Source organism: Zootermopsis nevadensis, unplaced genomic scaffold (genome assembly GCF_977971745.1).
Source record: "Zootermopsis nevadensis isolate Lab colony 2312 unplaced genomic scaffold, Znev_1.0 Znev_ptg000019l, whole genome shotgun sequence".
Classification (NCBI taxonomy): Eukaryota; Metazoa; Arthropoda; class Insecta; order Blattodea; family Termopsidae; genus Zootermopsis; species Zootermopsis nevadensis.
Genome location: NW_028259151.1, coordinates 7,131,771 through 7,146,324, shown reverse-complemented (window position 1 = coordinate 7,146,324; position 14,554 = coordinate 7,131,771). Strand labels below are relative to the sequence as shown.

General features: G+C 37.3%; 1 protein-coding gene across 16 annotated transcripts in view; it reads right to left on the bottom strand.

Annotated features, from left to right (window-relative positions):
- Positions 1–14,554, bottom strand: part of l(1)G0196 (inositol hexakisphosphate and diphosphoinositol-pentakisphosphate kinase) — a 52,164-nt gene that overhangs the window by 25,492 nt on the left and 12,118 nt on the right. For 10 of the 16 annotated variants that reach the window (XM_087351549.1, XM_087351560.1, XM_087351553.1 and 7 more), the window contains 10 exons: positions 10,244–10,384; positions 9,250–9,340; positions 7,786–7,940; positions 6,925–7,026; positions 5,742–5,932; positions 4,916–5,110; positions 3,929–4,015; positions 2,125–2,313; positions 1,572–1,669; positions 301–438 (listed from right to left, as the gene is read on the bottom strand). In XM_087351549.1, coding sequence (XP_087207675.1) covers positions 301–438; positions 1,572–1,669; positions 2,125–2,313; positions 3,929–4,015; positions 4,916–5,110; positions 5,742–5,932; positions 6,925–7,026; positions 7,786–7,940; positions 9,250–9,340; positions 10,244–10,384 — 1,387 coding nt within the window. The remainder of the gene's footprint in view (positions 1–300; positions 439–1,571; positions 1,670–2,124; positions 2,314–3,928; positions 4,016–4,915; positions 5,111–5,741; positions 5,933–6,924; positions 7,027–7,785; positions 7,941–9,249; positions 9,341–10,243; positions 10,385–14,554) is intronic. The other 6 variants (XM_087351552.1, XM_087351559.1, XM_087351556.1 and 3 more) reach the window with 5 other exon arrangements.

Below are 14,554 nucleotides of genomic sequence, written 5' to 3'. Positions count from 1 at the left end.
ATGTTCATTGAGGTACTATTAAGGATTGAGTGTAAATGTATCATCACTAATACAACCATTCACTCTTACAGGATTAAGTTCACAAAACAATTCAAGTTCTTAAAAAAACGTATATTGTAACTCATGTCTTGTAGCCAGTGAGATAAGACGACAGAAAAAATGGTAGATGTGCAAGTGGATGGTCTACATCAGCTTCTGCCGCAAAAGAATCGACCTACTGGCACGTCCATCTATCTAAGAAGCCGACAGCAGAAGAGGAAGACACTAACTACTAAATGTAGATTATGTTGGACTACGAACCACTGAGGTGTCTACCTTGGCCACCAGGGTACATGCATCGGAAAATACGCCCCAGTTCTTCTGCCTGAATGCGTCCAGCAGGTGTGAGTTCTCCACCCCACTTGAGGATCAGCACTAATGATGGCTCCTTGGGAGCATCTGTCAACACAGCAACAATAATAAATATCAAGGGCATATGATCAGATTTATGATAAGCCTAATACAGTCACACAAACTGTATCAATTTTTTCAGTGAAAACTTACAGAAGGTGCCACTTAAGATTCATCACAATAGTGGACTCTATCCTGAGTAAAATGAATCCAAGATGCATTGCAGAACATTTCTCACATCCCATTTCAATATTAAGCTTCATCATATGAATTTTTAAATAGATTATGAAGATTTAGCAGTCAGATTTATTTCTTTGGATGCATTTAAAACTCACTGCTGTCAAGCATGGCATTCACATTTAATATGGAATTACTTATTCTGAAACATTATACTAAAAACTGAATAAGAGAAAGAAATGACAAGTCAGATAGTTATCACTGTAGATACAAAAATCACTGTATTCTAAATGTTCAGGATATATTCCTGTAATGATATACATAAAAATGCTGCTTGCATTACTTAAAACAGGCAGTTTCATTAAGTGTACTGTGAGGAATCTTTCATATATAATATGACCTTTGTACATCAACACAAAAATTTGACCTATGCTCAGGTTGACAATACAATAAGCAGCAAACATTTGTGATAAACTTAAACTTTTGCCAATCATGCAGAGCAGTGCAACATTCATGGTATAAATTTAGCCACTTGAGTTATGTGGGTGTACACCTTCATCCTTATGTCAAAATGGTTATTTCTAGAACTTGATGTGTTTCATAAACATGAGACTGAAGGGATTAATACACACACTATAGTCTCTAAGATAATGTGCCAAAATGATACATCAAACACAAATTTACAAACAGTGCACTGGAATCTTCTGTGGAAACAACCTGTCACAGTTAATTCTTTAAAACATGAAGTACATAACATTATAGTTTAAAACTTCTGTGATACTGCAGCATTTTGTCTGAAGTTCACTACTGCACAACATGCACGCACGCGCACACACCACTTAAATGAACATTTAATGTAATTAATTACTAAATGTAACTACTGTATTGCTGAGGAATTCTGTTTACTTCAATACAGTCACAAGGTTGTAACCACAACTGATCTGTATTCACAGTACTTGTAATAGTAATATTAGTAGTAGTAGTAGTAGTAAAATGTTCCGTACTAAAACCTTTACCATCATCGGAGCTGGAGCCACGAGGCCGGCCCTTAGGTTGGTATTTCATCTGCACTTTTCGATTGATGCCGGAGAAATGTCCATACCTGCACAACAGAATGTCTTGTAAGATATGAGGTTTTCACTGCAATATGAGTTCAGATCATGTAGCATTGCAGATGTCAATTATACAACCCTGAATATGGAGGCAGCATATTCCTCCAAAGCATTGGCATATGACCTCAAGACTCCCCACTGCAACAACCCAGATGGCTACCATCTAACAAATAATGCCTTGTTTAATGATAATATTTTTCATATAAGAAAAATATTAATGATAAAAAGATACAATCTGCTGATAGCACAAACTTCTGGGGTTATGTTACACAATTGTGTGCAAAAATACTGACTTATCACTTTATTTATGCGATTTAGCTAGCCTCCCTGCACAGGTAAAAACAATACAATTGAAGGAAGCTGCTATTCTAAGTTTTCCCCACAACTTTTTGTTTTTCACTTGAATGGAGTTAACAGCAGTTGTAGAATGTCAGCAGATACTCACATCTCCAAGACACTTTTGAGCTGCTCCAACTTGCCCTGCTTCTCCTCAATCTCAGGATCAGCTGCTCTGTGCTGTATCTCATTTAGCAGTGAACGTGCTATGTCAAGAATTTCCTGCAACTGTTTTGGACGCTTCAGCTTCACATGACCATCCTTGTATCCATCATATTTCTCAAATACCTCAAAAAACCTGTAACACCAATCTTATTTTACAGTGGGAACACGATTTCAAGTTTAAAACCCAGTAACATAATTTTTGTTTCATCACGACAATGTGACACAAGTGAGAAAAATTAAGTTGCAAGTGATTCAATAGAAAATGTCCTTATGGATAAAACTTTGAAAATGTATTTGGTTACACTACAAAATACAGGCCACTTTCTTCCCACATTTTCCATTCCCAATAAAAGCCCCACTGTGAGACATCAAAATCGTTTCTAATCTCTGAAATAATTATGAAAGATGAAGCCTCACATCAGACAAAATTTCTGTATGGTATCTGGAAGTTATCATGTGACTTCAAATACTTGAAATGAGGTGACTGAAATCTACTGCATACAAGAATTTGTGAGTGGAAGTTAAAACCCTATACATTTAAACTTTTATGTGTTAACTAAAGAAATCACATCTGAAAATTCTTACACGATGCATAAAATTCATCATGCCTTTCAGAATTTCATACAGTTGCTGAAATATGCATCATCCCTGAATTCCTATAGGGTGTCTGACAACAGTGATGTATTTAAGAATTCTCATTTTTTAATCAGTGACTGAATGCCATCCATCATATTTTGTGGTAAGAATTAGGTTGTCAAGACTCGCACATATCTAGCAAACAAATTGTTTAAAAAGAACAAACTGTAGTCTGACCAATAAATTTTATGAAAGAACATGGCTGTTATATTCCATGAAGATCCAACTACCCAGAAAAGTGTTTCATACATATGGACAAATAATTACACCACAGGTACTTCCTCCAACTCTGAATATGAATGTAAGCACATCTAATATGTGAACTGTTCGAACAACCCTTAATTTTATGTCACAAACAATTTAGAAACAACAGGAACTAAAGATTTCTGTCTTCATCGACCAGACTACACAGCGCAACAACCCAGAAGACAGAACTCTTCATACTCATCGCCCTGATGATGGAGGCAGTATGACCTCTGAAACGTTGGTTAACATCGACCAGACTACACAGCGCAACAACCCAGAAGACAGAACTCTTCATACTCATCGCCCTGATGATGGAGGCAGTATGACCTCTGAAACGTTGGTTAACATCGACCAGACTACACAGCGCAACAACCCAGAAGACAGAACTCTTCATACTCATCGCCCTGATGATGGAGGCAGTATGACCTCTGAAACGTTGGTTAACATCGACCAGACTACACAGCGCAACAACCCAGAAGACAGAACTCTTCATACTCATCGCCCTGATGACGGAGGCAGTATGACCTCTGAAACGTTGGTTAACATCGACCAGACTACACAGCGCAACAACCCAGAAGACAGAACTCTTCATACTCATCGCCCTGATGATGGAGGCAGTATGACCTCTGAAACGTTGGTAAACATCGACCAGACTACACAGTGCAACAACCCAGAAGACAGAACTCTTCATACTCACCACTATGAAAACCTCAAATCTTACAATAGGAACTAAACTCAGGCATTGAACATAGTAACTGTAAGCACTACCACTGTTACAATAAAATTCTGTGAACATGCATTGAATTTTAGGTTTAAGAACAAACTGCACTTTCTTAACAACGCCTAGGACAGTAAGGACAACTTACTTTGGATGCCGTACTTCTACTTTCATCTTCTGTTTGGGTGTCCGATCACCATGACGAATGACAGCCACCACACACCGTAACTCCATCCTGTAGGATTAGCCACAGTTATATCTCCTCTCTCTTTCTAGATACCATGTTATATCTTAAAGAGAATAACACAATTCAATTTGAGAATAACATGGCCATGTTAATGACAGTGAATAAATCACTCTTGAGCAGTGTCTCCTTTATCACCTTTTTGCATCAACTTTTTATAGTTGCATATGAGTAATAATACACTAAAGTACAAATGCAAATATTTCACATCTCACAAACTGATGATGAGCTTCCAATTTGGTGAAGTTGAATTTCGGTGGGAAAGCCGGAAAGAGAAAGGGTGGAGTTAGCCAAGCCTTCTGTAATATAAAGTCAATAAAATTGCTTCATTTAAGCAAAAACATGAGCAACAACACATCCCTACATACTGCCAACCTTGCACTGTACTTGGAATGGAAACTCCCTAAATAAAATCAAAGGGAATCCCCCAACTAGCTGTCATTCACCAATATCTGTGGCAATACAAATGCACTGTTACGAATTAATATACATGTCTGACATAGCATCATGCCATTTTATACACAGAACTGCTTCAGTTGTATAAGTACTGTACAATGACTTCTGTGACAACATATAAAACCACCTAAGGTACATAAGGGAGGGAGTTGGGTCACCAGTGTAAATGGTGACATTCTACATCCAACAGTTTCAGTAAATAAACCTGCTATTGGGAGTTGCACTGATCTGAAAATGGAAACATAACCCAGAATAAGATCCACAAAGAAGAAAAAACTGTTTCATATGGCTACACTCAAGAGAACAATGCTTACGTATACAAAGCACTCACTTGACCTGAAAGCAAATGCTATACTAAGAGATGCAGTACCCCTGATCTGTTACTCATATCATGCTTAGGGGAAGTGATCATTTAATAAAAAGCTGCTCACTCACATTTTTCCGAATGTTGTGGGTACGATTGGTGGATCATCCAGCTGAAAGGGTACAGACCAGGGAATGTGTAATGTGGGTGCAAGCTCCCGGAGGATCATGTTTCCCAGGATCTTGGCACAATCATCATAGTACTTGTTTGAATTCTTCACAAAGCTGAACCCATTTACATCACACACAAATGATTTTCCACTTGCCCTGGTAACATAATCATATCATCAGTACAATTAATTTATTTATACAACACAATTAATGTATCAGTAGGTTACCTGAAGACAATGGTGCGTCAGGACACATATAGTGGATTCATGTGGCTATACATACACTATACTGTACAGATATTATTTCAGAAATTTGAAGAATTTTCCCAAGATATCTAGTGGACACATAATGTATTAGTAAGTAATATGTTCACAATGAGTCAAGGCACGAATGGTCTGCCTTCTTTCCAGGTTAACAAGATATTAAAGCACAAAAGTTCTAAGGAAGCAGCAAGGAAGTGTACATCAGCTAGTACAAGTACCCTTTACAAGGCACAATGGAATACATATCAGAAACAGTGGCAAGAGAGTTAGAAAAATATGACTTAGATTTACTGGGAATACAGCAGACCAGATGGGGTAACAGTAGCATTGAATCAGCAGATGATCATATAGTCTTCTATGAAAATGAATGCCCTCCACACGTAGTTTAAATCAGTATTTAACCCCTGAGGCTTTACCACACAGGCATGTTCCTAGGATGCCTGCACTTCCTGTTCCTGGAGCTGGGAGTATTGTTAAAATTATATATTGGTCTATAACAGAATTAAAAATGTCATGCAGCTCACCGAAGCAGGTCAAATCCACACACAGTCTGCTTGAAGGCAAGGCACACCTTCCTGGAGATGAGTTTCTCATCATTGCTAAGGATAACTGGGTAGCGGATCTCTTTCCCCTCACTGTCCCGTTCCACCTTGCCATCCAGAGCAGGTGATTTACGAGCCTCAGCATGGGCATAGTCAGGACCCACCGTGTACACCTACACATATAACATAGGAATTTATTTTTAACAAAGTACAATCATAATGGCTTGTCGCCCTCGGTGGACTAGTGGTTAGTGTGCTTGCCGCTGGACCCAAATTTTGTGGGTTCAATCCCAGCCGACGTCAATGGATTTTTAAGGGTGATAAAAATCCGTAGTACAACTTCCTTCAGAGGGGAAGTAAAGTCGGCGGTCCCATGTCGTAGATTTAAGGCATGTAAAAGAACCTTGCGAGCATGATACGAGATGTTTCGTAAGCAAAATCCAGCGGCCATTTCTCACCCAAGTCTCTCCTGATTCACTGCTAGATGGCTCTGGCAGTCAAATCAGGAGTGAGTACAAATTGTGCAGAGTCAGTGGACTGGTCACTCACTATTCATAAATGCACACTTCAAAGACTAGGAAACCTCCGAAAGGAGGCGACAATGACCCACTATTGGGTTAAGCTACTAATAGAATCATACTGGCTTAATACAATTCTGCAGTAACTAACATTCATAAATGTAATGACTCGATGATGCAAAGGCAGCTCGTGCTAAATATCAGACTACAGCTGCCATCATTGTCCCTTAATATATATATATATAATAGAAGGGCACTGCTTAGCACCATAATGATGTAATGACGTGCGCGTCTACATTAGAAAAGCAGAACAGATTCTTTCCTGCACAAACTGTGTGTGTACTGCAAGTCAGATAATAAACATACAAACCAAATTTTAAGCAAGCATTAAAAAGAATTATCTTCAGCAAGTCCTTAATGTTCCAAATGATTGTGTGCATCTCTTCAAAGACTTGATCAGATACATATAACAAAGAAGCTACTGGATTTACAAGATCCTGAAAAGCAAATTTCTAATTCTTTGGAATACTGAAAAACAAGAGTTTCTTGTTGTTAAATCATAGCCAATGTGAGAATATTTGCATTAGATAATAAAAGATATCCCATCAAGCATGGAATCTGTTACATCAAAAACACTGCTACCTCACCTTGACATCAGTCCCATCAGTGGGCATGAAGTCCTCATAGATGAATGATCCTGTTTTACGGACCCGGGACTCTGGGGAATACACACTGCTACGACTGCCAATCTGCATAGTAGAAAAAACTTAATTTTCCTCCCTAGCATGAATGATTTTAAATTAAATCATCATTTACCACATTATCATGTAATATCACTTGAAGTCCTTTATTAAAATAGTGTTATCAAGTTACTGTTACAATAAAAAAATAAATGACAAACCTAGTAGATGACCTCAGTTCGCTGACATAAATACATACCGTTGGTGTCATAGAGGAAGGCATTAACAAATTCCTTTTTTTCAAAATCCAGTCAAGAAGTGTTTCACACTGAACTTTAAAAATATGTAGAAGTTATTAACTCATATCTTGGTGTTTTACCACAGAAACAGAGTTTGACATTTCATTAAGTATCATTTAGATGAACTTGCTTGTAAGAAGGAAGTCACTATGTCACTTAGTATTTTTGTTGTTGTTGATGTTCATAGCTGGCAAACCTATTTTAAATCAGTAGGTGATTTGTTTCATTTTCTAACACACTAGTGTCTACAGTATTTGTTGTTAATTTCAATTTGGAACTGGTTGTAGGTGAATCCAAATCAAATCATGATAATATGATTTTTCCTAAGGATTACTGAATTCTTGGACTTTCTCCAATAACTGGTATTCAAAAAAACAGGATGTTTCGGAAACTGGGTCTGTATCCGATCTCAGGTGAAAAGGGAAGGAGCACCTACTCAGCTGAGTCTGTTAGAAAAACCTAACCTCAGTCACAGGTCCAGTGAATGAGGTTAATAAATAAACAAGTGGTTAATTCTGGTATACCTTACCTTACGGAACAATCTTTGACTACCTCCTCCAGCAGATGTTGGGTAGTAGATGTAAATGTTATGGTCCTCAGCTGAGACCGGCTTCTCCACAAATGGCTTGTTGAACACAACACCATTCACTTCCACATGGTCTTCTGACTCCACCAATTCATGATCTACAAAACAGAATATTTCAGTTATAACCAGTTATATTCCAAAGACTTGATCTCAGAAGGAACAAGAGCACCAACATTATGTAAGAAACACACTCCCTGCTGTATACACCTGCACAAAGAACTGTTCCTTATGCCACCTGCCAAAAGATACTTCCACTTTACTTTTTTAAAAATTGCTATAAGTTTAACAAACCAACACAAATCCTTATCATTTATGCTTGAAGGATGTGAAGAGGAGAAGAAAGAAAGAAAAAAACTGTACCATCAAAGTGAGTCTTCAGGGATGAAAGAGACCGTTATCTACCACAGAATAATGCTTGACCTCTTATTGTATGCCTGACATTGGAGACAGTGGCAAAGAATGGCTAAGAAGTGCTCCCAAACCCACCACAAATCCAGACACTTGACCCCATCACATGAGATGCCAGCAATATGAGAAAGCAGACAAACTCTGTGAAGCCACACACAGTTGGTTGAAAGGTGATGGAATGTATTTCTAATGAAGCAGGACTTTTAAGCCCAGGCAGCACTGGATGAAATGTGTAGATCATTTTGGAGATTTTGTAGGCTTGTGGTAGGACATGTCCAGGTACTATTGACAGTATGTTTCCTTTCATGTGCATTTGTTTCAGTGTACAATAGTTGTGCTCATTGCTTTTGGTATGACCTTCATACAATCTTCCAAGGGCACAGTTAAACACGCTATTGAATTCTAATGCTGACAATGATGTAAGTGCAGTACAGATTTGTACTAAACCACACCATTATGAATCACATATTCTGATTGCAATGCAAATATTACGAAAGTGGCATTGAGCGTACCAAGAATTATGTGCATATGAACATATTGTGCAAATCTTCAATTCTAAAAGGCAACAAATGTGAAGCTTTTACACAAACCATAAATAAATAAATTTGTTTGGCCATGTGAAATATACGCTACTTTTCAAACCAAAACAGAAAGAGGAAACAGGAAAAGTAGAATACAAAAACTATGTTTGCTAACCAGATCTAAAGTTAATGACAATCTCATTCATACCTGAAGGAAAATTTGAAACCTCTGTGACTGACAAACGCTTCAGCTCACTGTTGGCTTGGCAATCACATCACAGTGGATTGAAAGCATGTGTCATTGAAACAAAATAAATACAATTCATACAACATGCAGCATTCTTCAGTTTTAGCAAGCACATAATGGGCATTGCATAATTCAAGTGCTCGCCATCTAATGACTGCAAAGTTATCATTGACAAACAGCTGGATGAAAACCTGATTACATTGCCTTCAGGCTAGATGCACAATTACTCACGTTTTGGGTCAGGGGAATCCCGGTCAAGTACAGCATAGCGAGGAATTTCAATTCCCTCACCCTTCAGGATTGAGTACACCTTGCGACGGTCCTATAAAAGCCACATTACACTGTCACAATAGGATTGCTACTATGATAGCAGTACCATTCAAACAGACAAAGACCTGGGCATGCTGTTTGGAATCTACAACACATACAGTATGTAATACATTATGGCTCTGATCAGCAACTCTTGACAGGCAGCAGCTCCTGGAACATTCTTCCCCATCTCTTACTCCCATTCTCTCTGCTTCCTTCTCCTCTCTCCCCCCCCCCCCCCCCCCCATTCAGGATATGGCTCTTTGAGATGTGACTGCAGTGGACTGGATTTCCACATAAAAAGGTATTCTAGTTTGGAGCCCGGCTGAGATTTGGTCTGTGACAGGATAGGTCAATGAATACAAATTCTATTTTGGCAGAGGACTGGCCTAACATTGATGAGACTTTGGAATAACCTTGACCTAACCATGGCCCAACCTAAGCTAACCCAACATAACATAACCAAACCTAACTTAACCTAGCCCAACGTAACTACCTCCTTCAATAGCGTTACATACATAAGGTTATCACATGAATATGCAGCTCAGACTGATCAGACTATTAAGCTAACATAACTGACATGTGTGGGAGAGTCACAGAGCCTTTCAGAGGTACAGAAACACTTTTCTGTCTTGTTCAATGGGTAAATTTTTTGTCTGTGAATAGGTTTGTCAACTGACAATGGCAGATATATATAGTGATGACAAAAGCATATACAGTAATACAGTGACAGCAGTTGTAAGAAAGGTGACTATAAGCCTTTAAATCAAATTTAAAATCAAAAGATACAACAAAATTAAGTTGCATGCATAAAAACACATTAATACAAGAAACCTAAAGCAGCAAAAAATATTCATCACAGGGCATTACAGAAAAATGTAAAACATCAAGTGTTAATGAATTAAGTGTCACTAACCTGAATATCATACTGCATATGAAGATTGTTGATAATAAACGGATTGCGCAAATTGGCATAGTGGATGGCCTTATCCAGTGGGAACCCCTTTGAATGGAATGAGATGAGACAGTCACAGATCGGCCATTCCTCCACTGGCTTCTGTTCAGCAGACAGAAAGGCTTGGAGGTACCAACATATGTCATAGTATGATACTTATATTATCAAGGTACAACTTCAAGCTGCAGCACATGCACTCATATTATGACAATTAAAAGAAAAAACATGGTCATGCAACACAGATTGTTTCATATTTATAAAATTTACCATAAGAATGCCTTACAGTATATCCTACTTTGTTATACCTTATAACATTTCCTTATGCTGTATTTTGATCCACCAACATTTAACAAAATATCTTTAGGAATTGTGTTAGCCCTGATTTTCAAATATAATGAAAATAAAAAATTTCTTAGCTTCCTTTACTTAGGCTGCGCCTGATACAAGCTTATTCACAGATGATTGGGGAGGGGGGGGGGGGGGAACACTGAATTACCAGATATGCCTGTTTCAATACAAAATCAGATTAAGAAGATAAATGTAAGAAGTGTCCTTATCATAAACAGGAAATCCTTCAATAATGATGTATTATTACCTGAAGTTTACACAGTACTGACAACATTAGTCATAATGAATACTTTCTTTTTGTCTCAATTCACATCATAACTCTTCTTTAGACAGGTTATTATTTTTAAGCAGAAATTTTTATCAACTGAAAACAATGGCAAACAGTGTTCATTATATCAATGGTGAACAGTAAAAATTTATGGTGTCATTTACAATTTTGTTACATCAAGTAAAATTTGTCAATTGATATATAAAACATGTATCACATTTGAATTTAGAAAATACAGTTCAAGGACTGATGCATATGACTTAATGTCTGGTGAAAAATAAGATGAAATGATATAAGGTATCCATAATAGTTTTCTATATTCAAATAGAATTCTATCAAGTAGGATTTAAGGTTTTCATAAGAGATATTAATATAAATGGTGTGGTCTGGTGGTTTGTTGTGCCACATTGTATTTTGGCTATATGCCAATGTTTTGGTGGAATCTGCACCTCCTTCTTCAGGATTGCACTTCAGCCATAAAGATGAAAACTGTATGTCAGTCTGAAATGTTGGCATACAGTAAAAATATTATGGCACCACAAACCAGAAGACCCCCACCTATAAAATTCTACCTGCTTCGCAAACAATATACAAGAAGATTAACATTGTATGAAGTATATAACATCGAGATATAAAACATTCATATACAACATTTTAAATTTGACATGTCTCTGACAAGATAAAAGAAAAATGTTCTTAATGTCCTTATATAACATACGAGTCCCTAATGGACCAATCTAAATCACAATGGGAAAAAAAGCCGACCTTCCATACAACAATTCACACAAACCTTCAAACTGGCTGGAATATTAAATACAGATATGTAGATAAGCAAGCAGGCAGATATGACATGTACTTTCCAGACACTGTTTTATGCAATATGTGTATTATGACTGAAAATGTAGCTGTTTCATGCAAGTATGATACAAAAGTAACAACATATATTTGATGACTTACTGTACATTTTCATTAGTTTTAATATTTGTAAATTTTTTCCTTCATATGTACATTTCTGAGGTCGAATACAACTCAGTGCAGTGTATTTCACTGTACAGGTAGGACTCTGTTTACGCCACGGTTAGGTTCCTGAGATTTCTGGCGTAAAATGAAGCAAAAATATAATGGGAACATATGTAAATACACTAGGTTCCATTCCAAAATTTTCAGTAATCAACACAAAATACTTGAAAAATGTTTTATTTTATGAAATTTACGTATTAAAAATTGTATAATGTTTAAGAAAAAGAAAGAAAATTTACTGCTGTCACTGTCAATGATTTATGTTGTTTTTAGTCTCTTGTCCAGACGTACTTGATAACACACGTTTTGGGGGCATGGTGGTAGGTATTTGAAAATATTAATAAAAAGAAGACTGCAAGATGGACCACAAACACACAAACAGCTAGAAAAACTGAGAGCAACTAGGAAGGAAAAAGAAGGCACTTGTTAAAGGGGCTGGAGAGGAGTGGCCATCAAGGGTGGGAGTAGGACCAATCAGACTTAACCTTTTGGCGTCCTGTTCTCTAGACACCAGTGCATGTTTGTCAGTTCACTTGCAGTTCTTAGTCCATGGTTAATGAAATTTGCTTTTTCTCGTGGCATTTTATATTCCATTTTTGTTTAATTATTTAAATTCTAGGTCGTAGTTAATCATTTAGTATTATAGTTTTATTACAATATTGGGACCATCTGTGTCTAGGAAATTGGGCAGAGTCATGACTCATCACCCCTCCAATCGTGATCTATGAGAGGCGCAAAAGTGAAGCGGCGTAAACCGAGCCCTACCTGTATAATATTCATATGAAAACATTTTTGTAATATATTACAAAAATGTATCTGATAAACTAGCATACAAGGTCTGCCCAAAACTAAATGAGAAAGAATTCTTCTCAAATCAAATCATGCAAGGATGCATCTGGACTGAACGTATCCTGACATGTTTACAGCCCATTCCACTGATCCAGTTATTCATGGCTGGGATTTGAACTTACGTGCACTGGCCATGTGCTGATTTAGTGATGCTTGAGAATACAGAACAAGATGAGTAAAAATTTTGTGAGGTAATAAAAATGGTGACAAATCATCAATTGAAGCCAATAGCATTTGGAAATACAACATTGAGCATAAGATTTCAGTAATTTCATCATATCAAAAAAGGATAGACACCTGGCAAATGATGATCATCTTGAGTACTGTTGAAACCATAGAAACTATAAACTTGTAGTTCAAGTGCAAGGTTCTGTGTGAATTGACACAAAATTTACTAATTATAAAATTGCCAAGGAAGAAGCAACTTCTTATGATTCATGTCCAGATATTTTAACTGAAGATTTGGAAAAAATGAAACTGCTTGTCTGTGGCTTCTGACTTAAAATCTGCCAAAACTGATAAAAACATCTTAGAAAAAATAACAACACAATAATTATGACAACGGAAATAAAAATTCTAGTGCACTGTAAAACCAAATCATTGCTGACTTAGATTAATATGGTTTTGTACACCATGAGTATGCCCACCAGGTCAAACTACTGCTTCTTCTTCCAGATGTTATCACACCTATAGGTTGACTTTTGCAGAGGAGTTTGTAATTGTCGCTAACTGCCAATTCTTGCATTTCACTTAACACTGTCCTCTCCTTTCTACATCTTTCTTAACTTGGTCTATCCATTGTGTATGTGGTCTACCCCTGTGTTTTCTGCCACTCACCTTCATTTCCAGTAATCTTTATGATATTCTATGCTCATACATTCTTTTAATATGTTCAAACCATCTCAATTCACTTTCCTCAATTTGGTTATATATTTCCTTCCTATTGAGATTTCCATTAATGTACATGTTTCTAATTCTACCTTTTCCAGTTTTTCCCACTATATTCCTCGGGCATTTCATCTCAGCTGCTTGTAGTATACTTTTCCCTCTCTTAGTACATGCCCATATTTATGCATCATATAATGATGAAAGCTGTCCCACTATATTGCTATGTAGGCACTTGGGGGCAGAGGTGGTACAGCTCCTACTCATTCTTGACCTCAGCACTAATGGGGGTGAGTGGTCAGCACCACGCCCCAGCCACGCTTTACCCCCAACAAAGAACCCTGATATCCACTGGACAGGAGGCTGGGTGGGTCCCAGAACAGGTATGGATGCAGAGACTAGAGGAAAAGTCCTCTGCCCCCGTTGGGGATCAAACCCTGACTGGCCAGTCCGTAACCAGTCACTATACTGAATGAGCTACCCCGGCTCATATCATATAATGGCATCTTTCTAAAATGCACACCAAATACTGCAATTTTATATTTTCCGTCTGTATTTTTATTCCATAATAAACTGTTAGATAAACAGTAAAATTCTGAAACTTGTGTGGCAACACATGGCTATTCCACAAGTGAGACAGCTCCAATGCTTGCAAGATGTGGCTTCCTGTGACTACTCTGTTCCCTGAACATAATAATGCCTCAAAATAAGTAAAATTTAATAATATGGAAAAAAAGTAAATAAAATTCAATGACATAGGTATTGGAAATTCCTAAAACTCACTTTGAGAGGTATTTCCAGCATTGCCAGAAATGGTGGAATAAATATGTATGTGCTTAAGGAGAATTAAATTCCTATCACTGTATCTCAGTTTTTGTATTTCAGTCTGATAGTTTCTGATC